Source organism: Nannobrachium achirus, assembly GCF_963921795.1.
Source record: "Nannobrachium achirus genome assembly, chromosome: 2".
NCBI lineage: Eukaryota > Metazoa > Chordata > Actinopteri > Myctophiformes > Myctophidae > Nannobrachium > Nannobrachium achirus.
In genome coordinates this window covers 71,737,664-71,763,204 of record NC_137811.1, presented here as the reverse complement: position 1 = coordinate 71,763,204, position 25,541 = coordinate 71,737,664, and the positions used below count along the sequence as shown (strand labels likewise).

Here is a 25,541-nt window from a genome sequence, read left to right as displayed (position 1 = left end):
TTACAATTTACAAAAAACAAACAAGACACACAATCAATACAATTATTCAGCATATTTCACCTTTGAGTGGTACAGTGAGTGACATTTCCCATGATGCAATGGGACATTACAGCTCTTACAGTACCACCTCGTCTCTCTCCGCAGATTCTTTTTGGCACAAACCCTGCATCTCTTCATGGGGTGTTTAGATTTGCCGGTGCGTGGTAGCTTAATAAGTTCATGGAGCGCAATTTTGGCATCCAGCCTGCTTTGAGGGTCCATTATCGGTGTCCTACGATACCGTGTATGACCGGGTAGAGAAGGCCTTGCTCCCTCACCATCAGCTCTCACGCTGGTCCATGACTTTACAACGCTTTGAATGAACGAGAGAAGATTTTTACAGTTGCCCATTGGGTTTTTAGCTTTGTAAATGGTAAAAGCATTGAACAAACTGATCTGAAACAGATAGGCTACAAATTTTTTTGTCCACTTGTTGGACCTCCTGATAAACGGGTAATACACAATGTTTTGGTCCATTCTATCAACTCCATTCATTGACTTATTGTATGCAACAACGCAAGATGGCTTCAGTATTGTAACTTTATCGCTGTGGCCTTTCTTATTTTCCTGAACCTCTTCCATCTCGCTCTGGTGGAATGTTGTAATCATTCTCACGATTCGTTTGTCCCGCCATGCCAAGATCATCGCCTTTTCATTGTGACGCACGATTATTTCGCCAACTTGCATGTCAGTTTTTGTAGCCCGTCGAATGGATGGTGGTTCTCCTCTATTTGTTCTTAGGGTACCACAGACATGGGTTTTTAGATCAATTAGACGTTCACACGTTGCTACAGAATTGTAATAATTATCCATGTACAATCTATAGCCCTGACCTGCTAGATCACCAAGAAGACCTTCAACTGTGTCTCCTAGGGCAGCATATGTTCCACAGTAGGGCTTCATGTTCAAACAGTACCCCGTCTGAGAATCACAAAGGATGTAGGATTTTATGCCATATTTGACAGGTTTTTGTGGATTGTACACTTTGAAAGATAGGCGGCCACGCCACAGAAGCATACCTTCATCAATGCAAATGTTTGCGTTTGGTTGATACATTTCACGGAATTTGGAGATTAAGTAATCTAAGACTGGGCGGATTTTGTACAGCCTGTCAGTAGCATCGGCTGATTCGTCATCACTGAAGTGAAGAAATCTCCATATAAGTTGAAACCTGTTGCGAGACATGGTCTTGGTGAAGAAGGGGGTAGCTAGTGCTTCATCTGTAGACCAGTACATATCCATCTCAGGCTTATGAACGACACCAGTTAGAAAAAACAGCCCTAGGAAGTTTTTTAGTTCTAGAACGGTGAGAGCTTTCCATTTATTAGCTCTAGAATATGGCGCTAATGTGGCAGTTTTAATGCACTTCTCTGCATACAAGTTAGACCGATCAACAATAACCTGGAGCAGCTCATCAGTAAGGAATAGCTCAATAAAGTCAACAGGTTGATCTGAATCAAGATCAGCAGCACCATTGATAGGTCCAGGAGTTGCGGTGAAAGGAATGTTTTTTGGCTGCCAGTTCATTTCAGACCACTCAGGAGGATCTGTAGCCAGAGGCCTTCGATCGGGCCTGCCACCACCTGCAAATTAAAGAAATAAGTCATTACCACAAAATACTTGTGTGTGTGTGTGTGTGTGTGTGCGTGCGTGCGTGCGTGCGTGCTTGTCGTTAACACATTGCCCGCTAATGGCAAACATACTCTTTAATTCAAAAAGCTGCGGTTCCCCACCATTGAGGAGAATGTCCCTCAACTTTCTTTTCATTGTTTTAAATTACATCGGCGTCTCCTGTATACAGTTATGCAGGAACTCAGTTTCCCATGATGCTTTGAGAGAAGAACCTCATCGGGAAGTGACAAGGCCTCCATTGCCTTCCATACAAACCTCACCAGAAAAAAAAGCACATTTTTTTCACCAGGCCCTATCTATAAGTGGAGGACGATTGCGGTAACAAGTGACGTCGACGTGAGAAAGTGCATGAACTTACACAACGTAGACGCGTGTGGCTTCTTTGGGTCTTCAAAATGAGGTAAAATCTATGAAAATCACAGGCTGGCTATTGTTGTGAAAATAGTTTTTTTTTTTTTGCTCTTACCTCCATTTTTACTGCCAACAGATGGTAATCTGGCATTAGACACTGGCTGTGCAGATTCTGTGTCTGACTCTGAAATCACAGGGTTGGCAGTTGGTAAATATGTACACAAAATCAAATTCAATTCAATTCAATTTTATTAAAGTGTCAAATCATAACAAGTTATCTCAAGACACTTTACAAAGGCTAAAGAGCCATGAGAGAGAGAGAGAGAGAGAGAGAGGAGAGAGGGAGAAACAAGGGAGAGACAAGGGAAAGACAACAAGGGGCACACGCACACACATACACAGGTCCCGCATGCGTATGTACAAGAACGAACGAACGAACGAACGCACACACACACATACAGGCGCTGCATGCGCATGCGTGTGTAGGGGGAGGGGAAGGGGAGGGGAGGGGGAGGTAAGGGTAGGGGGGGTGGGGGGAGGAGAGAGAGAACCCGAGCAGAACCTGTACCTGTGAGGTACCCCCTCGAGAGAACTCGAGCGGATACCTCACAGGCCCGAGGCCCCCACCCTGAGCAAGCAATTTGCGACAATGGTAACGAAAAACCCCCTCTTAAGGAGGAGGAAACGTCAGGCAGATCCTGACTCTGGGGTGAACAGCCGTGCTGCCTCGACCGAGTCGGGGGGACAGTAAGGAACAAAGAGAGAACAAGAGAGAACAAATCAATTTTAGGCATTTAGCATTAAGCACATAGCGTAATTTTCCAAATAATAGCCTGGGCCTTTAATTTGTAAAATAACTTTGAACCCCTGCCAGTTAAAAGAATCGGGCGGCTATTTGCAAAACTTATTTACATCCATTTGAATGGCAGTGTCAAGACCCCCGGCGGGTATTCGGTGCCTGGCGGCTATTTGCCCAAGGGTTAGGGTTATTTGGAAATATACAGTATGTTATACATCAAATGCAGTTATACATAGTTACCAACTTACCATACATCTATGTACAGTAGTAAATACATAGGCTGCATCATCATCAAATACATCACATGCATCATTTCATCTCAAACCATGATAGAAATGTATGTATTCTTACCACTGTCACTTTGGAATGGAGAAGAACTTCTTTGGAATGGAGAAGAACTTCTTTGGAATGGAGAAGAACTTCTTTGGAATGGAGAATTAGATCTGCTCCCGATGTCCTCCCTACTCGGACGCCATTCATCACCCGAGTCCAACTCTGTGTCAGCGTCTGAACAGTGTTCTGTTGGGATGTACAACACAATCCGTTTAGCCAGCTCCGTTTAGAAGTGAATAAAGGCACGTTTTCATTGCAGTTCCGGAATTTTTCATGCAAAATTATTAGCATAATAATTTGAACTTGCCGGGAGTTTTGTTTTTTGGGTCTTTTCACATGCCCTCATTGCTGTAAAATACATCGTTTTCACTAAAGCATTGTGGCGGCATGAAAGACCAGTTGCTAGACTTAGCAGGGTTTCCTGCAGCACTTTACAGGCCAGGCGCCCCGCCCGGCCAGAAAACCCCCCCGCCCCCCCAAGGGTATTACCCAAAAAAAAAAAAAAAAAATTTTTTTTCAAATTCTTTTTTTTTTCAAAAAAACTTTTTGGACCTCCAACAATGTACTAGGCATGATGTAAACATGTACTTTCGCGATCGCGAAATTGCATGTTTAACCCCCATACCAACCCTATCTTTCAAACATGGCAGCCATGTGAAGTTACTTGTGCCTCACTGGCAGGAGAGCAGAGCAGCGCATGCAGCTGCTTAATTAGACCTCTTCTCATTTACTCACAACGACAAGTAAAGTACAAATACCTGAAAATCTCCTTTGTACAGTATAAGTACAGTAGGCTACTTAAGTAAATCTACTTAGTTACTTTACACCAATGTTGTTGTTTTTTTACTGTGCTGTAGACTTCTATTTATATGGCACGAGTGCTGGTTGATTAACCTGGGGGAAAAAAACAAGTTACACTGTCCTGTGAAAAACGTAGTTATTCAATGTTGAATAAATGTGGATGATAGCATGTAGTTGTGTTTTCCGTCATCATGGGCACATTCATGTGTTTTTTTATAGGGCAAAAATAAGAATTAATATTAAAAATTAAATGAATTAATTACTCGAATTCATTAATTAATTATCAAAAAATTTCGGCGCACGCGCTCCATGAGATCCCCCCCCCTGGTCAAGACTTTTTCCTGCAGGAAACCCTGCACTTTGCGATAAAAATAAGCAACCAGGTGTACGAAAATAAGCCCCAAAAAGTGATATTATCAAGGCCACACAAAGTTTTAAACTATATAATGCATCGCCGCATCAGCTACTTGAAAATTGCCGATCTACAAGCTCACAACAAACATAAAACGCAACCAGCAACTATCAATCTACAAGCAACTTTACAGAAATCAAGCCCAGAGTCGCTTATAATTAGCAGACATGGCAACCGCCACACTGTCTGACTGCTTGCTCGTCGCTTCTTTTCATTGTCAGACTCTTTCTCTCTCACCCTGAACCTACAAATGGATTTAACAAGTTACAAGAATTATTATTTATGCAACAACACATTTCAGAAAGGATTGCTGATGCAATGTGTTGTAGCTGTGTTTTTTTCACGTGGCTCCGTAAACGATATGACCAGACTCGACACTCGCTGCTCTGCTTTTAATTTTCACACAGCGACAACGAGAAACTATTACTAACGATGAAGCTTCCAGGTTTCATCACAGCATAATCAGTGGAGTTCTCCAGACTGGACTTATATCAAAACCACACAGCTTAATTAAAAATGGGCTATAGAATAAAAATAAGTTTCAGCCATGAATTGATCAAGCAAGAGATTGCATTCTCAGCACCGCGGCCGTATAGGCTGAAGATTGGAGAAAGAAATAGACTTATGTCTTCTGTGTTTGGCTTACATTCGAATGCAATATGGATTCTAGCCTAATAATTAATCCCCTTATGCAAGGTGAAGCTTTCAATCCCAAATACAATGCTTTAACTGTTCATAATGGCTCCTTGCACGCACCTGCTTGTCAAAAAGTCAAAAATCACGGTATGCGTTTTCACTGTAGGGAAATTTGTATTCTCACAGTACTTTCAGCAAAAAATACTAGGTAGTTTGCCGTAACATTTCGGACGCCAAAACTTCTGGCACACAAAATAAGTGGGCTCTAAGAGTCACCAATCAGCTAAACAGAATAATTGCAACCTGGCAAGTACAGATCTCTGCCTCTGAGACATTAGTGTCCCTGCTCTGCGATAAGATTATTGTGAAAAAAAATGTTATCTCGACAAACGATAACAATCATTGTCCCACCCCCACTCCAACTGCCACTCAACTGGCATAACGAAGGTCAGTGACAGCCAGGGCATACAAAGGAGCGGAGCAAGTAGAAAAGCAGCCCCCCCCCCACCCCCCGCTCAAGCTGATTTGTGCATCTCTCGCTCTGCGCTCCACTTAGTTCGTCGATCACAGCCAAAACAGAAAAATAAATAAAAGTAGGCCTATTTTGCTGCGTGTCCTGTCTCTCCTTTGCCACAAGCGTTCCCAATCCCAACACAAAGACCCTACTGCCTGCGTTAACGCGAGCCACGAGCCTCAGCTCGATGGACAGCTATCCTATTTTACAAAAGACGCCATCTTTAGATGCCAAAGTTTACTTTTTTGGTGATAAAACTTAACTTTCATCCATACAAACATTTTGTGTGGATGACAGAGACATCTTGACCAAGGAAGGAAGGACGACGGACATGCACTGCAAATTCTTTGACTGCTGTGCTCTCAGCGGTGCCGACTGCACTGCATGTGTGAGGTTCATGTTATGGTGCGCTGCCCCAACAGGATGGGCTTGGAGCAGTGAAGGGTCGGCGCTCCAAACAGCGGAGGATAATCCTCGCTCCAATGCCGCTCAAAACCATTTTAAACCTGCTCGCTCACGCAAAAAAAAAAAAAAAAAGAGCCCGCCCCGCTCCACGTGCCATTCGCACTTCGCACCGCTCGTATGCCCTGGTGACAGCGTACTCACCACCATCATCATCCTGGAACTTCCAGTCAACATCCGCTTCATCATCATCATCATCAGGCTGCCATGGGTCGAACTCCTCCGTGTCACACTCCATGAAGAAGTTGCTGTCCGTGTTGCTGCGCACACAAACACACACCAGTAACCTTTAGAACACAGATGGTGACATTGGCATAATGCCTAAATTCTGAAAAAAAAAAAAAATAATAATAATAATAATAATAACGAATTAACTCCATTGAGTTCCCAATCCAGCCTCCAACTGGAACCGCTGCTGCTACGGGCGGGATCAGAGCGAGACCGGGCATGACGCGATACGAGAAGAGCTTGTTGCATTTGCACTGTAGTTCTTTCACTGTTCACCTTTGCCACAACCACGAACAAGCCGGTGCTGCTGTGAGCCTCTTTCTTCAAACACACTTCACACCATCAGGGGACCGCAATGTGAAGTGCGTTTAAAAAAAAAGAGGCTTGCGTTTAGTGTTTAGTTTCCTGCCGGCATACAGCTACTATACGTCATGCAGATACGTCAGTATGAGTGACTGTGATAGACAGATGGTCCCATCCAATCACCAGCCAAATAGCTTGAACAAGCAGTGTGTCTTGCCAAATGATAGATGCTGAATAGATACATGCATAACGCCTCCCTTAAAGGAATAGTTCACCCCCAAAAATTACTTTTTTCCATTGAATAATGGAAACTTTAATTCATGGATTATTTAATTTTAGTGGAAAAAATACCGTTTTTTGTGAACTACGCCTTTAAAGGATAATTTACCCCCAAAATGACTTATTTTCTATTGATTACTCATGCCATGGCGACTTAAGTTCAATAATATCTTTTTGTATTTGTCGCATTCCTAAGACAAAAAATTGATTATAGTAAATTTACCCCCATTGATTGCGGATGGGGACCCGAATGCATTTGGGGGTGAACTACTCCTTTAACCTTGCATTACCAGACTTTCCACTGCAGAGGAAAGCCTGATATTCATTCTAAACAGAGCTGTGTGATCCGGTTTAGGAAGAAGAAAACAAGGTTTTATAGACACTGAACTGTACCTGTCTTTCAACATGGCTTCAACCTCAACCTCCCGACGTCTTTTCCCTTGATAGACAAAAACAAAAGTGATTGGCATTAAATGGTGCATTTATATAGCGCTTTTTTATTATCTAAACGCTTTACATAGATTGTGAATTACATTCATACACGTCACTGATGGCAGAGAAAACCATGCAAGGCACCAACCTGCACATCGGGAGCAATAGACCGTTTGTCAGCCTTCTGATTGGTCCCTGAGACTCCCTGACTGGCCAACCAGAAAAAAACATTCACTTTTTGCTATCGGGGGTGGAGTTTGTGCAGTGGAGAATATTGAATGTGGCTTTCAACAACTGTCCGCAGTGCGCAACACGGAGATCGGCCGGTACGGTGATAGCGACGGCAAGCGTCAAGCGATCTCGCTCATCATAACGAATAAGCTTCAACAAACTAGTTCACATGTACCTTATCAATGGTCTAAGAGTCACGATTGGGTACATATAATTTAAATGGGCAGAATTACGAAAAGCCAGCCTATTATGTGAGGAGAAACATTCTCTCTGTCCTCTTCCTAGTACCCAAGATGCAATGCGCTTCTCTTTCTATCTCTGATCCAGAGGATTAAACTAATTAAAACATTTATTTTTCGGGGGAAAACTACTGTTTTGCTATGTAATTACTGTACCTTTTTCTTCCCTTTTTATTAATATCACGTAGATGTGTTTTTTGTGGTACTTTATATAGCTGTAATGAGGCTATGAAGGGAAAAAAATCCCATCCACTACCACTATAAAAGAATCTGCAAAGAGGATTCTGTCCCACTGGGATTAAACAAATTAAAACATATATTTTCGGGTAAATCCCCTGTTTTGCAATGTAACTACTGTACCTTTGTCTTCCCTTTTTATTAATATCACCTAGGTGTTTTTCCTTTGGTACTTTATATAGCTGTAATGAGGCTATGAAGGGGAAAAAAATCCCATCCACTTCCACTATAAAAACAATCTGCCCAGGGTTAATGTCCCATCATAGTAACAGGGCAGAATGGGGCGGGATTTGCAAAAGGGTTTATTAGGGTCAGAATATAATCAATTCCCATATATATCAACCCTTCTAGGCTGTCATGTTGTTGACACTGTCCATTGTTGATCCATACATGTGAAACTAACTCAGGGGTCGTCATTATAAATGGCTCGCTGGCCCGGATGTAGGGCTGTCGCGATTAGGAATTTCTGGAGACGATTAATCGTCATACAAAATAATCACGATTGACGAATATATATATATATATATATTTCTTTTTTATGCCACTATGATGAGCTTTGATAATACTCATACTGTACACCTTAGAAGAGCAATTGAATTTCTTTTTGAACATCAGTTCAGTGGTGTAAAGTAACTATTAAGTACATTTACCTATTTGCGATGCGAACATAGCCGATCTACAAGCTCACAACGCGTCGCGAGGCGTTGTGAAAATAGCCGACAACTGAACATAGTGAGAATAGCCGACAATGTTTATCACGATCCAACATCTATACTCTAGTCACCAGTGTGATCATCATCATCCCCTCCACAGGAAAGTAGCAGCGCTAAGACCAGTCTTCTGTGTTGAAACGAAAGTGAAAGCCTTTTTCTGTATGTATCAAAAGGAATATAGTCCCGGGATACGTATGGTAGGCCTACATGTGTCTGTTCCGACCATCTGGAAAAAGTAATTGATCTGATCGGTTGAAACAAACTTTTTAAGCATGTTTAGTTAGCCAGCCAGCCTGCCTGCTGTGTGACTGCAGTCAGTGCGTCCCTGCTGCCCTTGACTGACTGAGGAGGAGCGGCCGGGGACGCAAGGAGGACTGAGGAGGAGGCGTATTCAAGAATATGAAAAATAATCGCGAAAAGACGATTATGTATTAATCACGACTGCCCTACCCGGATGTACTTTTAAAGCCTTCAGGGTCACCAGAATGCATCAACCACTTGCCCGTTGGGGCCAGAGAAAATAATGCCTTGAAAGTAAAACAACAATTAAAAATCAAACCTCGGTTCGAAGTGGAGCGGTGAATCTGAGCAGCTATACCGTGTGTGTGTGTGTGTGTGTGTCTAGTCTGCACAATAGTGCCATAGAAGCTGTGTGTTGTGTGTGTGCCTGCACAACAGCACCCCTCCTTTAACTTGTGTGTTGTGTGTGGCCACTCAAGGTATTGCCAGGCTACAGACATAGCCAGCCACCCACCCACAGACATACCTGTCTATTGGGAGCGCTTTCACCGCTCCAAAAACAATTAGGCTATATCTCATTTCACATTCATTCTCTGTGGTACAGTGTTTTGTATTTGTCTCGGTAATTGCGTTACGTGATCCCGAGCGCGCAGCAAGCACTGTGACCGCTCGCTCCTCGCTCGCTCACAGTGATGCTGAATTCTCAGGAGAAGACACCGTTTCTGTCCGTCGCTCCGTCCGATTAATTAATACAATGTTCCTTAAACCCCCAGTGCCCGGGCAAAAAACAGAAAGAAAGGAAAAGAAAGTCAACGGAGTAGAGAGAGAGTGAGAAGGAGTATGAGAAGAAAAGACCACGAAAGTTTCAGCCTCAATAGACGGGTTTCTTGTTTACAAACATTGAGACTAAATGCACAGCTGACTGTATCATGTAATCAATTCCGTCCAATCCCCAAACCTGTTGTTTTGGGGAGCGCTGGTTTCATTGGCTAATTTTGGTACGGACCCTGCGCACGCATCTAGTTTTATCAGTGTAACGTGGACCAGAAACCCGTCTATGGCGAGATCGTGGAGTTGGATTGGATATGATGAGACCACAAATGTGGTATTTTGTGAACTCTGCAAATCAATGCCCCAATTTGCAGACAAGTAAGTTAGAGAAAGGTTAACGTGTATGAACAGAAGTGTATGATAACGCATTGTTGCGCTACTACGGTGAAAATGACTTCCATCATTTGGTCTCGCTTGAAAACGCAGATCTGCAAGGACACAACGAGTCACATTTGTGGCGCACTGTGATCTTGTAGATCGGTGTTTTCAGAGTTGAGCAGTAGCAAATTGTTATCATACACTCCAGTCTCTAAAACATCCTGTCCTGTCATCTGTATGACTCAGTGGTTCTCAAAGTGGGTCGGGGACACCCAGTGGTCCTTGAGGGAGTTCCCAGGTAAATGATAGTTAGGAACCAAATGGACCCTTATTGGTTGTGTAACTCATAGTGTACAAATGGAACCAAATGGACCCATTAAGCGCCTTAAATTAACATTGATTTTACAATTTAAATGGGTCCTTGAAATTATAATGGTTCAGCATGACTATAGATGGGGGTCCCTGGCAGTTTGAGAACACCTGGTATAACTGACTAGCTGCAGCAGTAATGCAGTTTTTTAAAATGATGCAATTATGCCATCATAAACCCCTAGCCAATTGATTTTATTTACATTTGTATATCCTAGATATAAAAATCACACCTTGTGAACTGAGTGGTGGTCAAATAAAAATAGTCAAATAAAAAGAGTCAAATACGTGTGTGTGTGTGTGTGTGTGTGTGTGTGTGTGTGTGAGAGAGAGAGGGTTGAGTCTGCCTGCTCAATAGCGCCCCTCCTTTTACGTGTGTGTGTGTTTGTGGTCTGTGTGTGTGGTCAGGAGAGGTATGGCAGGCGACAGACATACACGGCCGGCCAGCCAGCCAGTAACATTGTGAAAGCGAATCACAGGAGTGGTGAGACCACCACTCAAAAATCTATAAAATAGAGCTATGATAGTCATGATCCGAGATAAATAAACCTCTATGGTCAGTGGGTCGATGGGAAGTTGTCACTATGAGCCTAGATTCTGGGCAGGCAACTGTTTTGTTTGCTGCAGAGCTGTGAGCTTGGATTTATTGCATTTATTTTACATTTTTATTTTAGTATAGTCACATTATAATTAAGCACTGGTAACATGACAGTCAAGCAGAAAGTGCATAATGTAGATATTTCTCCTTCCAATCATAATTGGTGCTTGAGATGATGATACAATTATTGTAATAATAATCAAATGATGAACTTTTGCTTTATACTAGAAATGTAGTATAGTAGCTAGTTATAGTAGTTATAATTTAATTATTTACACATGATCAATACAGAGCAGATGTGAGTTCTTTTGCTTGTTTAATTTAGGGATTCTCCACTCTACAAGGGCCAGGTAGCAGAACGCTCCACAGGCTTTGACCCTCATGAAAAGGGTGTTTCACACCAAATGTGTGTGAAGAGGAAGAAGGCAGAGAATGAGACACCGGCTGTGTTAGCAGGAGTACATGTAAACTGGAACATGGATGCAGGCTTCCAGAAACACATGGAAAACATGTTCCATACAGCTTACTATGCGGTAAAGAAAGAAAAGCCATTTACTGGCTTTCCTGACCTGGTGGCGCTCAACAGCAGGATCGGCTCCAACATGCCCAACTGCTACAAGTCGGATAAGGCATGTTTAAGGTGAGAACTACAACCAAATTCCTAATTTAAGCCATTTAGAACGGTGTACACATTATTGTGTATCATTATTATATGCTTTAACTATTGAAAAATAGCAGATATACAAGCTCACAGAGCGGCACCGAGTGCCGCGCTGCGAGCTTGTAGATCTGCTATTTTTGAAAAATCCTGAAAATTAGAATTTTGACCCGATTCTATAAGTGTCTTTTGAATCCTTCTATGGTTTTTAGAAAAAACTGTTTCTATGTCAGTAATCTGGCTAGCCATCGTCAAAGAAAAGGTCCTTTTCACTTAACTGGAGCTCAGTTAGTCTGTTCTTGAGAGAATACTATGTCAGTGGTTCTCAAACCTTTTCATGTGGAGGACCCTCAAAATTATATTTATTTGGCCACGGACCCCCATCTCAAAATATTTAGTTCCAGGGACCCCCCAGAAGCAAAATTTGAGTTACAAACGTTCGCTTTGAAAACATATATATTCAAAGATTTGCACACATTTTCACGACTTTTTCCAAAAATAGCAGATACACAAGCTCGCAAGCGGGGCACTCGGTGCCGCGCTGTGAGCTTGTATATCTGCTATTTTTCACTGGTTAAAGCATTCAATAATTCTAGGCCTAAATGGGTTAATTACTTTTTTACAATTTCTAAATGACTAAAATGCGTGTTTATTTCCCTCCAGATTCACAGTTGATATCTACAACGTGGAGAGGGAGCAACTGCTCACTGACCTAAACATACCCGCTGCTTAAGCGTCATGATCAATGGGGCCACAGATAGTGGGATCCTTGACAATGAAATAGTGTTAATGTTAAATACTTCAGTGAGGAGAGTAGGTCCAGTCCAGTCCTTCCTCGGCATCGAGGATGTGAAACATGCCCATGCCAAAGGTGTGCTCTCTGCAGTAGTACAGTCAGGTAAGTCCATGAATTAAATACCAAGGGCTTCCAACGTAAAAAAGACCGTAAAAGGTCTTATTTGGGATGTTCCTTTTAGGCAGGGTGTTTAACTGTACTTGTACTGTGTACAACATTTCTATTGTATTGACTATACGTATACTGTTCTCCATTTTTGTCTAATAAAATAATCAATAAAAAGAAGCCAATAGAATAGGCTATTTAGTAAAGTATGATAAAGTTATGCTGTTCCTGGCCAATAATAATAATTGCTTTTCTCTTCTTTTTTTTTCTTAAGTGTTTCAGAAAGCAGGTCTGGACCAGTGGAAAGATAAGTTGGTGTTCCTCTGTGCAGACGGTGCTGCGGTCAACATGGGAAAGAAGAACGGTGTGGCTGCAAAGCTGAAACAGGAAATGGGACACCTGCTCTCCATCCAATGTGTGGCACACAGGCTGGAGTTAGGGATGGTGGACTCCATTAAACTCCAGCCACGGCTTGAAAAGCTGCAGGAGGTGCTGCATTTTCTACATGCAGTACCACTACTCCCCAAAGGCCCCGAGGGAGTTGAGGGTACTGGCAGAGGACAAGGTCCTCAAGTCTACCAACCTGAAGGGGGCCAGGTGGTTGCCCTACATACACAAGGCAACGCCGGTAGTTGTTCAATGATTGACCCTTTTCCAAACATTATGTAATGCAGAACAATATGAGTAGATATAACAATAGTAAATATGTCATGTTGTCTTTCACCAGATCCTGTGTAATGGGTACTCTGTCTTTGTGGCACACTTTGAGGACCAGGTCAGCCCAGAACGGACACCCCAGCCTTCACCTGCAGTAGTGGGGAGGGCTAAGAAGATCCTCCAGTACCTCAAGAACTTTGAGAATGTGCAGTTAATGCATTTCCTTCTCGACACACTGGAGCATCTGAAGACGTTGAGCCTCCAGTTTCAACTGGATAACCTTACACCAGGTAAATACTGTATGTTTTACTTTTCAATTTTCTATGCTTTATGTCAGTGGTTCTCAAAGTGGATCAGGGACTCTGTGGGTTCCTTTAGGGGGGTGTAAATTGACCCATATAAGTCTGTACCTCTGACAGTGTACAAACGGAACCAAATGAACCGTAACGGGTACAAGTGTATTTGTACACTGTCAGAGTTAAGGGAGACCTTGAAATTTGAAAGAACCAGTGCTTTATGTGGTCTTACAAGTTAGATGACAGTAACTATGTTCTATCAGGGGAGGCAGTGGAGTATATAGAGGCCTGCATCAGTGGCCTCACAGAGCTGTGCCTGGAGCCAGGAGAGCAGCACAGAAAGATGTTGGCTGCTGTAGTGACAGGAGTCTACGGAGGGGTGGAGCTCACCAACATCTCTGCTACTGTATGTTTCCTGAGAGGAAGATCATTACAGGTTAATAAATAATGACAACCCTTGACAGTTTTTAAGCCAGCTTTGACAACAATTGAAATGTGGACAACACGGACATGAATTGTATTTTCAGACCTTATCACCAAACACATAGAGAGCCGTCTGGGGGACCTGCTGTCTGCAGACAGTATTGTGGCAAAGTTCTCTGCCCTGGACAACAATACATGGCCAAAACCTGGCAGCACAGAGGACTCCAAGGAAGCTTTTGTCCTCCATGGACGAGCTGACTTGGAGTCCCTGTGCCAGCATTATGAGTGCCTCCTGGTGCGTGAGGGGACCACAGCCAGTGTGGTGATGGGCGAATACAGGCAGTATGAAGCCTGGGCAAGACGCCGCACAGGGCCCCTCAGAGAGACACTCCAGTTAATGCTCCAGAGAGGTATGTAGAGCATATGTAGTCATATTATTTTTAATAAGTAAGTTTACTCTATGGTTTGCCATTAACAGCTAAGCAATTCTATTTTACAGATGATCTAAAGAAGAGGTTCAAGAACCTTGGCATCTTTGCCAAGGTAAATCTGACCTCACCATGGCAATCAGAACAGCTGTCTGTGAGCGAGGCTTCAGTTCCATGAAGAGGGTGAAAAGTGACTGGCGGTCAACACTGTCCACTCCAAGTCTGACTCGGCTTATGTACCTGACCCATTGAGGGGACGCCTTTGATGCCAAGAGGGCTGTTTTGAGCTGGTGGCAGTCATGGCCAAGAAGCAGACACCCAGGATTTACTGCCTGGGCATCAGAAGCCACAGGGCGTCCCAACCAACCAACCGAGGAGGAGATGGAGGAGGAACTTGTTTTGCTCGATTAACCCATTCAGGCCGGGAACACATTTTAGTTTAGAACAGTACATGTACAGTATGTAGCAACATATTTGTTTTTGTAATTTTTTGAATAATATTTGATGTTTTTCAGAAAACCTATGCACTGTTCAAACAATTTGTTATTGTTGCACTTCAAATACTTATTTGCACTTTTGACAGCAGTAATGTATTGAATAAATGTTATTCAATCAAATTGGTTATTTTTCATTATTATGGGGACCTATACATGACAAATTGTCCTGGGCCAGTGGTTACAATGGTGGGAGACATGGTGGCAATAATGGGAAGTCTGCATAGGAATAGTAGTAAATAGTAAAAAGTAAAGTAGTACATTTCCCTTAATGTCTACCCCTGTAACTGCTAGGCCCTTCAACCTGCCTCCGTTAAACAGTGTTGGGTCATTGTTGGGAGAATTATGTTACTTATAACATATTACTCCTGAAAAAGTACAACACAATCAGTTTAGACAGCTCCTTTTAGAAGGGAATCCAATGGAATAGAGTGATAAGAGTCACTAATCAGCTAAATTGAATAATCGTCGATCAGTAACGGCTTCCTCTTCTGCATAGCAACCATTGTATTATTCTTGCTTATTCTAAATCGCTCTGGATTAAGAGCGTCTGCTAAAGCTAAATGCCTAACTTGTAAATTGTAATGGGGTACTAAACGTCTTTGTGTCCTCTCTGAGAACTGTTGCTGACTGTTCATTAACAGTCATCATTAAATTTTTATTTTGTACTTTTAAACTGTCTTGTCAGAAGGTTAGAATAGTTTTGTATTCAGTGAATTTCTCCACCACAACACCTGTAGTCATGTAGTAGTACAGTACAGCATACAGTATGCCCAGTGGCAATTAATGTTGAAATCTTACTGTTCCGTTGTGGAGTAACTGATATCGTTGTGTCGTCGCTGCTCGTCTCCTCATCAGTAGAACTGGCAGCAGTCACAGTGTCTGTCAAATGAAAAACATTGTCAAATTAAACCAGCAGGGAATATCTGGTAAAACTAACACTGGTGAATGCTAACCTGGTGAAATGCTAACCTCCCAACACTGATGAATGCTAACCAGGTGAAATGCTAACCTGCCTCGGTAGGAATGGCAGTGGGTAGGAATGTCAGGTTTAGGAAAATGGAGAACTGCCCCCCTAACTAACTAACCAAATAACATATATACTAACATACATACATACATACATACTAGGGGTGTGAATCTCCATCACTGAGGCGATACGCATCTCAATACACTGCCAGCGATAAGATATAATTGCGATACATTGAAATCCTGCCGATACATCACGATTCACCTCTGACCCCGACACGATGCGATACGATTCACGATTCACCACGATTCAAGCCCACATCAATTTAACAACACATGTAGCTACTAAAAAAAGCATTACATTTAAATTCTAGTACTGTAGTACTAGGCTCTGCAGTCTAACAACCCAACTTATTAGTATTATGGCAGAACACAACGCTGCTGGCTATTGTAGAATTGTTTGATAACTAATCATAGAGTAGTAGGCCTATATCATTATTAGTACACGTCTTCAACTGGGTGACAGGGACCCCAATCCTCAGGGTTATTACAGGGGGACTGCCAAATATTTGTGTGATACAGTTTTATATAATAGCCTACAGTACAGTAGGCTATAATACCTAGCCTAGAGCAAGGGTCCCTGCGTGATCTCTCTCTGAGCTAAGGGGTCCTTGACCTGAAAAACAAGTCCCTCCCTGGTTTATATTCTATTATATTATATTAATATAATCGTGTTTCATAAAGGTTTATGCCATTTTTATCCAAAATGTTTTAAAAACATAGACCTACAAGCTCACAGCACGTTGCATCCACGACGCGTGGTGAGCTTGTAGGTCTGCTGTTTTAGGTGCGACACCCTTAAACTGCGAAGTATAAATTAGGCTTCTTTCCCACAACAGCAGAGAGAGAGAGAGAGAGAGAGAGAGTTGCATGATTGCATCAACAGAAAAGTGCAGTATATAGTGCAGAATCTTTCTTTAACAAAATGATCTTAATCAATTCCGTCTGAGATTCGCCAAGAAACGGCTGTTGATTATAATATCAATCAGCCTGTGACAACAATCAGCGCAGCGGACATGGATTGTTATAACGCTATAAGTACTGTAGCCACTACTAATCTTGCATTTTTAACCCGTGGGGCTGCTGCTGCATAGCTAGTTCGTCTGTGTGCACTAGGGTGCATCAAAATACACATTTCCGAAATATTGATTTGTCTGGGTGCTAAAAGTGTTACCATCCATGCAAAAACAATAGATACAAAATATTAAAGCGATACGAGGTGATTTAGAGGTCCAACGGTACGTCTGATTTTATGCCATAAGGGGGTAACAGGAACTGTGTCCCTTCACTCTGCCCTGCTCGCACATGGCCTGCTGGTGTGTGTGTGTGTGTGTGTGTGTGTGTGTGTGTGTGTGTGTGTGTGTGTGTGTGTGTGTGTGTGTGTGTGTGTGTGTGTGTGTGTGTGAGTTATTCACGCACAAGGTTGCAACATTGTTACATTTCAAGCACGGAGACTGGCTGAGAACACACCCATCCGTGAACGCAAGAAGACAGGCACCACAGCCTTTATTCCACCTGACATTCTCAGCCGGCCAAGCCTTGTGTCACTGGCTACACGACTGAAGATGACACCAACGCAGCAGGCTGCTTTCACACGCGGCCTGATCGAGGAGTCAGGTGGAAATTCAGAAATGGTCTCCACATCCTACGCGACAGCAGACCGATCACGCCGTCAAGTGCTGAAGACCATCAGTGAGGAACAGCACGAGCAGTGGACACCCCCTCCCATGTGCACCCTGCACTGGGACAGCAAGTTGACACCAATGCTCAACAATGTGCGTCAGTTGGAGGAGCGTCTGACGGTGGTGGTCGGAGATGCGGAGCGGCTAAAACTACTCGGCGTGCCAGCATACATGAAGGGGACTGACGAGGCATGTGGAACGATCATCGCCCGGCTGACATGCAAGCTGCTGCAGGACTGGGGCTGTACCGATCAGGTTGTCAACATGGCATTTGACACCACGGCCTCAAACACCGGCCATCTCACAGCAGCCTGCATTGCCATCCAGAACTCACTGGGTCGACCACTACTCTGGTCCGGTTGCCGGCACCACATCGGAGAGGTGCTCCTCAGCCACATTTTCACTCACCTCAAGGTGGAGGCGTCACGATCGCCAGAGGTGACATTGTTTACACGTCTGCGGGACAACTGGAACCTGTTGCCACACAAGGGCGGCACATTGTCCTGCTACATTCCTGGGGATGCTGAACCACCATTTCTTGGCAAGTTGCGTGCTGAACTCAATGATTGCGCTGCAGGACTGCTCAACTACAAGAGGGGTGACTATCGTGAGTTTGTGCAGCTATGTCTAGTGTATCTGAGTGCAGACATTGCAGCTCAAACTCCAGTAACCTTGCAACGACCGGGAGCACTGCACAAGGCACGGTGGATGGCCAAGCTGCTCTACACCCTCAAGCTGGCCTTGATGGAGCAGCACATTGCGTTGCTTCCTCAGGGGACCATCACAACACAACAGCAGGTGTTGAAGATTCGGGCGTTTGCCAAGTTCATTACGCACATCTACGCAACATGGTGGATGACCTGTGATACGGCCGTAGATGCTGGATGGAACGACCTCACACTCTACCGCCACCTGTGTGACTACAAGGCTGTTGACGAGGGCATTGCTGCATCAGCAATTAAGGCTCTGGAGAGGCACCTATGGTACCTGACAGGCGAGATGCTGCCCCTGGCACTCTTCAGCACCAAGGTGCCAGTTGGTGAGCGACGCGCACTTGCAGATGCCATCCTGGAGCACAAGCCGGCTGATCTACCCATGCGAGCCCCACAGCTCCGCTTTGGCACTGGCTTTGGCAAGCCGAAGTTTCCAACCCTCTCGCCGACCACCAGCTTGGCTGACCTCGCCAACCCAGACTGTTGGTTCGGCATGCACCTGCTGCACATTGATCCAACTTTTCTTTCACTGGATGTAGAGGATTGGCCTACCAGTGCAGCATTTCAAACGGGTGCAGTGAATGTACGTGCCATCAATGTGGTGAATGACTGCGCTGAGCCTGAGCGTGGCGTCAAACTGACGTCAGACTTCGTGGCAGCAGCCAGGAGCGAGGGGCATCTGCAAAATGTGCTGCAGGCAGTTGAGCATGACCGCACACAGAATCCAAATCTTCGCCGCAGCAAGCGCAAGCTGGACCAGGAGTAGGACACTTTATTGAGACATGTTCGAGGACAGTATCTTGATTTACTTGAATACTGTACTTAAGTACAGATACTGAGGAGTTGCACTTTACTTGAGTATTAGATTATATGTTGTTCAATTCAAAATAAATGTTCTAAAAATCTATTTCTTGTCGTTTTTGAGATTGCATCGATGTTATTCAGGAAAACACCCAAAAACGCCCATTTTGGTATTTTTCACATGCTGCGTTGGACCTCTAAATCTCAAGTAATTTTCCCAAAACTTTGCACAAATCATTTTTATGTGTGTCATAACAAAATGCAACCCCAGACAGAATGATATGTTGAGATTTAATTTTAACATTGCAATTTGATGCACCCTAGTGTGCACGTACAGTTGATTCACTCACTTCGCTGCACTGCCTGCCTGCCTGTGCAGAGATTGCTCTAGTGCCTAGATGGTTTTGGTGGCCAGTTGTCCAGGTGCCCACTGCCCACATGTCCCTAGTGCCCAGATAGTTTTGGTGGCCAGTTGTCCAGGTGCCCACATGTGCCTAGAGCCGAGATGGCTTTGGTACCCACTTATCCAAGTGCCCAGTTGTCCAGGTGCCCACATGACCCTAGTGCCTACATGTCTCTAGTACCCAGTTGTCCACCTCTCTAAGTGCCCACATGTCCCTAGTGCCCAGTTGTCCAGGTGCCCACCTCTCCAAGTGCCCATATGTCCCTAGTGGCCAGTTGTCCAGGTGCCCACCTCTCCAGGTGCCCACATGTCCCCAGTGCCCAGGTGTCTGTCCGTCCGTCTGTCCATCCATCCATCCATTCTCTATTTTCTTTTTTAAAGAGAGAAAAAACAGCAAAACACACCCCTGACTGTGTGGGGCCCAAGGCTACCTAGGCTCAGCACCACCACCGCTCAGCACCACACACCTCAGAGGGGGCCCCAGGCAACCTAGCTCTGGTCCATAGCGTTAGTGGAGTTCTCCCTAACGCTATGTTCCTCTACCTCCGTATTCCTTGGCAAAACCGGAACATCCCGCCGTCTGGTCCAAAAATAACAAAAAATGTTTCACCCTCATCAAACCAAAGGTATCAGTGGACAGTTGAAAGCTTACTCTACTTAGTGGACGAGGTCTGAGCCCCCCACCACACGATTAAAATACATTTCTAGGGCAAAATGAAAAATATTCCACCGGATGGAGACGCTCTTCCAGGTTTTTACGAAACAGCGCTTCCAACGTCGCAGAGTTGAATAACACCCAGTGAGACTAATGCTCAGTGTAATTCGGTCCTCTGACCTGCGCGGCAGTAGTGAGTTGGCACCTTGATGGCGACGACAAATAGTGAAAAACGAGAAGAAATGGAGTCTCCATCCGGTAGAATATTTTTCATTTTGCCCTAGAAATGTATTTTAATCGTGTGGTGGGGGGCTCAGCCCGCGTCCACTAAGTAGAGTAAGCTTTCAACTGTCCACTGATACCATTGGTTTGATGAGGGGCGAAACAGTTTTTGTTATTTTCGGACCAGACGGCGGGGTTTTCCGGTTTTGCCAAGGAATACGGAGGTAGAGGAACATAGCGTTAGGGAGAACTCCACTAACGCTATGGACCAGAGCTACAGGCAACCTAGACCCGGCCCTGCACAGCAAAACACAGCCCTGACTGTGTGGGGCCCAAGGCAACGTAGGCCCGGCCCTGCACAGCAAAACACGGCCCTGACTTTGTGGGGCCTCAGGCAACCTAGACCCGGCCCTGCACAGCAAAACACGGCCTCGACTTGTGTGGGGCCCCAGGCAACCTAGACCCGGCCCTGCACAGCAAAACACAGCCTCGACTTGTGTGGGGCCCCAGGCAACCTAGACCCGGCCCTGCACAGCAGGCAACCTAGACCCGGCCCGGCGCCACCTACAGGCCAATATGTGGGGGAAAGTTTGTAAACATTTTGTGATTATGAGAAGTAGAGATTAGAGAAACATCTGAAGGTGGAGAAATAGATGTTCAGCGAAGCAGAAGCCTTTATACTTGCACTTTCTACACTGCAATACTGCAATGTAGAAATGCCCTGTTAAAAGTAAAACTCCGGAATTCAAAATGTACTTGAATCAAAAATATTTGTATAAAAATTGGTATACAAAAGTAGAAAGTAGCCTACTTATTGTTATTGTGCAAAATGTCATGCCTTTCACACATACACAAATAATCTACAAGCACAATGCCTAGCATGGCTCAAATGGCCAAAACATATTTAAGACTGATTAAGTGGTTAATGTATGTTTGGTAATACAAATCTAAATCTACAAAATAACTAAACTAGTCAAATAAATGTAGTGTAGTAAAAGTACAATATGTGTATCCGAGATCTAGTGGAATAAAAGTAAAAGTAATGGAAATAGGAAATACTAAAATAAAGTAAAAGTACCTCAAAATTCTAAGTTACTTTACACCACTGTTGTTGTTTACCCACCTCGTTGCAGTATCTCTCTGATGGTGTCGTCAGTTGGAGCTTGCAGCATTACCGTGGCGGACCCCATCACCTTACTGGACCCTGCTCTATCTAGAATAGCGTCCAACGCGTCGAACCATGTCGTCCTGTCGGCACCACTTTGGCCCTCGTTGTCTTTTGCCTTCTTGTAGTCCTGCTTCAACTCCTCCATCTTTTCGCGGCACTGCTGGCCTGTGCGCTCGACCCCCAACGCAGAGAGACGCTGGGCGATTTCCAGATAAACCGTTTTTAAGGGTCCAGGTGGAGAAGGCTCAACCTGGACCCTTCTTTCTCCCCACACACACATAAGAGCCTGGACGTCGTAATGTGTCCACGTTGTCGAGTCCATCGTGTCCGATGTGCCCGACTCCATTGCTGTGTTTCTCTGTTTCTTTCTGCGTGCTTTGGCTGCAGTGCTTTCTTTCTTTTCCAGTCGACTCGTGTGGTGTGGGTGTGTGTCGCGAGAGAAGCACCCAGCTGCAGACTCGCACAACAGCACCCAGACCGCGTTGCGTGAGCGTTGATATGTGAGCGGTGCTGTGTGTTCTTTACTTAATTAGTATCAAGTATCAATACTGCAATATAGAAATACGCTGTTACAAGTAAAAGTCTGGAATAAAAAATAAAATAAAAATAAAAAGTATATAGGCCTACAAAAGTGTTGGTATCAATTAAATGTAGGCCTACTCAAAGTAGGCCTACTACCAAAAGTAAAAGTAGGCTATTATGCAGAATGTCCCATTTCACAAGTTTTCAATTAGGCCTATATGAAATCATAATTTAAGTGCAACATTTAAAAGTTACAATTACAGTTAGAAGTAAAATTATTGGAAATATGCTACTCAAGTAGAAATACTGTTACTTTCCACCACTGTGTGTAAAGGGGTTTCGCGTTTTACATATTGTGCACAAGTCCTTAGTTGAGTTAGCCAGCTTTTTAATGACCTCCTGGCCTGGTTGACTAAACTTAATAATCAAACACAGAGAGGACATAGCCTACATCTATAGGTCTGTAGGGGTCTGTACAGGGCAGGCCATATTTGATTTGGTTAAATAGTTCCAACCAGGGCAGGAAATTCACGGCGGCCACGACGGCCATGGCCGTCGTTGCCCCTCTCTTTGGCCGTGTGCCCCTCGAAAAATGACATGCCCAAACGGCCACAGTGGCCGTGGTGCCCCGGTGCCCACAGCAGTCCATTAACTGCTTTTTACCGTTTTTTCCTCTGCGCGATTTTCCAGTCATTACGGTAACAGCAGTGCGTGGTTGGCTGAGCTCCTCACATGACCAGTAGTAGATTCCATTTACGCTCGTAGTAGCAGCATAGCAGCCGCCGCATAGTGAGCCGCCGGAGTCCCGCGACACAGTGTTTATACAACACAAAAGCATCACCGGGCCAAACGGGAGTTACATCTAACGCAGCCTGTTGAATAAATCCGAATGTGCGAACGAATGCTTTCAAACGGAGCTCTGCTGAGCTCAGGACAACAACCAAAATGCAGCACTAAGGGAACCAAAAGCTATTCTTTCCCCAAGAGGCTGAGCTGTCAGAAAGTACATTATTGTTGAGAAAGGATCACTCCGCGAACGGGAGGGAGGAGTTTGTGTGCGTGTGTGCGTGTGCGTGCGTGCGTGCACAACACATGGCCAGTGGTGGAAAAAGTACTCAAATGTTTTACTTAAGTAAAAGTATCAATAGCCTACTGCAATGTAGAAATACTCCGGTTGCAAGTAAAAGTCCTAAATATACTTGAGTAAAAGTACAAAAGTATTGGTATCAAAATGTACTTAAAGTACCAAAAGTAAAAGTACAAAATGTTTGAAAATAGCAGATCTACAAGCTCACAACGCATAGTTATGCGACACATCTTGAGCTTGTAGATCTGCTATTTTTTCTATAAGCTTGGTTATTTTCAAATAGCCTAAATAGGGCTAAAGTGGTTCATGTATGTTTAATAATATTATAATTGATATATGCAAAGTAACTGGTAACTAAAGGTTTCAAATAATTGTAGTGGAGTAAAAGTACAATAGGCCTATTTGGATCCGAGATGTAGTGGAGTAGAAGTAAGTGTTAGAAATACTCAAAATTACAATAAACAATTAAGTACAATACTTAAGTAAATGTACTTAGTTACTTTACACCACTGCACATGGCAAAACAGAAATAAACAGGTTCTTGATATTTATTTAATTGAAAGGTATTACATTAAACCTTAACGTTTAAGCTAAATTAACTATGACTGTGGCGTGGACTTAAAATCATTGTTTTAATGATGGCCTTCCTGCCCTGGCACTTGGCCTTTGTGCCCTCACAAATTTGACAACACCAAAGGCCAATTGGCCTTGCCCCTAAACTGACGAAATTCCAGGCCTGGTTCCAACAATGTTAAAGCTAGTGTAGGCCTAATGAGTTTACATATTTTTTCAGTTTTGGACAAAGTGCGTCTAAAAAGGTGGATCTAAATTAAGAATTTCTCCATAATATGGAGAAATCCTCTATAATATGGAGAAATTCTTAATTAGTCTGAAATGTTGACTATTTTTTTTGACAGTTTACAAAACATAGTCAACATTTCAGACTGTAGCTACAATATGAATAGTGTTGAAATGTGTTTTTGTTAGGGATAACATGGGTCGCAGTGCAATGCATTGGGAGCTTGTAGATGTAGATCTGCTATTTTCTGCAAAAGCTTCCCCCACAATAAGGATTCTGGGGTTTAAGTGGTTAAAGTGCCCAGTCTGCCCACATTTGGGCCTTGAGGAAATTGCAAGTGGGCCGCCAAACACTTACGATTGTAATGATAATAAAACATTCATTTTAAAACAATCGATTGGTCATTAAAATAAACTATGCGCAGGAAATGTTCGCGGGCTGCTGACACTTTCAAGGCTGCTGACACTTTCAAGATTTTCAAATGGTCCAGAAAGGTTTGGGAAACAGATGTTTTATTTAGGCTACAGTAGGGCCTACATTTATCAATACTTTGTGAATTGTTATTGTGGCTAAATGTTTTGAAAATTGATGGATTAGATATGGATTGGGATCAGTTTATTTATTTATTTAGTTGTATGTGGTTTATTTGATTTGAAGTGAATGAAACCCTGGAACCTTTGGTCTCATTGTAGTACCACCACCAGAGGGTAGCATTGGACTGCTTTTAGAACAGTGTGACAGAAATAATAGAGACAGGTTTGTTTTTCCATGATTACAAAAGAGTATCTCCCTTGCACAGTTATACAAATACATCAGTGGGCTATAGGGTGTGCCAAATGTAGTTCTAAGAGCGGCCATTTCTTGTGACAACACAGCCTTACACAGGTGTTCTGATTAGACTATAGCATTAGTTCTATGCAATCAAACAATTGAAACACCTGTGTTTTGTCACAAGAAATGGCCGCTAAGGACTACAATGACGTAGCCGCTGGCACACACTATAGGAGCCTTGACCTGCTGACCTGAACTCCCCGCATTCCAGTCTTATTGCGACCGAATGTCGCAGTTTACCATGAGAAATGTCACAGATTGTCTCTGTGTGCGTGTACACATTTTTGAGCGATGCAAACCGCTCCTATATTTCACTTTCGGTTTATTTAGCTAAAACATATTAGCACGGGGCGATTCTTTCATTCTTCATCGATTGGCTAGTTGAGTAACTAAACATAAGAATCGACCAATCAGAAACTGTTCTACTCATGACGACATGTGTTAGCCAAACAGAACAGACCAATCAAATGCTGTGTTGTTCATGTTAATTTAGATCTGTCTTGGCCATTACACTTGCACTTGAGACCGGTTTAAAATTCATGAAAGGTCCAGGCGTAATGGCCAGGTTGTTTCATATCCTGGACCTCTCCTAAACCTTAAACTAACAGATTGAACATCACACAGGATTCGAAACAGCAACCACGCTACATTACCCTTGTAGGCTATGGTTACTGTTTCGAATCCTGTGTGCTGTTCAATCTGCCAGTTTAAGGTTGGTTTTGATTGATTGATTGATTGAAGACTTTATTAGAAGTTTGCATAGGAAAAGGTACAG

General features: G+C 43.6%; 1 protein-coding gene across 1 annotated transcript; it reads right to left on the bottom strand.

The window, feature by feature from the left end:
- LOC308306118 (piggyBac transposable element-derived protein 4-like) lies at positions 1–21,867 on the bottom strand. The gene is made up of 7 exons (XM_080751018.1): positions 21,483–21,867; positions 15,656–15,736; positions 7,183–7,228; positions 6,124–6,239; positions 3,173–3,340; positions 2,138–2,206; positions 1–1,622 (listed from the first exon to the last, which is right to left on the bottom strand). Exons 1-7 carry the CDS (start codon positions 21,847–21,849, stop codon positions 43–45), a joined length of 2,427 nt encoding a protein of 808 aa, XP_080607144.1. The 5' UTR covers positions 21,850–21,867; the 3' UTR covers positions 1–42.
- Between the last annotated feature and the right edge of the window lie 3,674 nt (positions 21,868–25,541).

Excerpts from the sequence above, each read along its gene's own strand:
- LOC308306118 (XM_080751018.1), bottom strand. The coding sequence starts at position 21,849 with ATGGACTCGACAACGTGGACACATTACGACGTCCAGGCTCTTATGTGT. Across the intron at positions 15,737-21,482 it reads CAGAGAGATACTGCAACGAG|ACACTGTGACTGCTGCCAGT; the intron begins GTGGGTAAACAA and ends TTCATTTGACAG. Across the intron at positions 7,229-15,655 it reads AGTTACTCCACAACGGAACA|GGAAAAGACGTCGGGAGGTT; the intron begins GTAAGATTTCAA and ends TTGTCTATCAAG.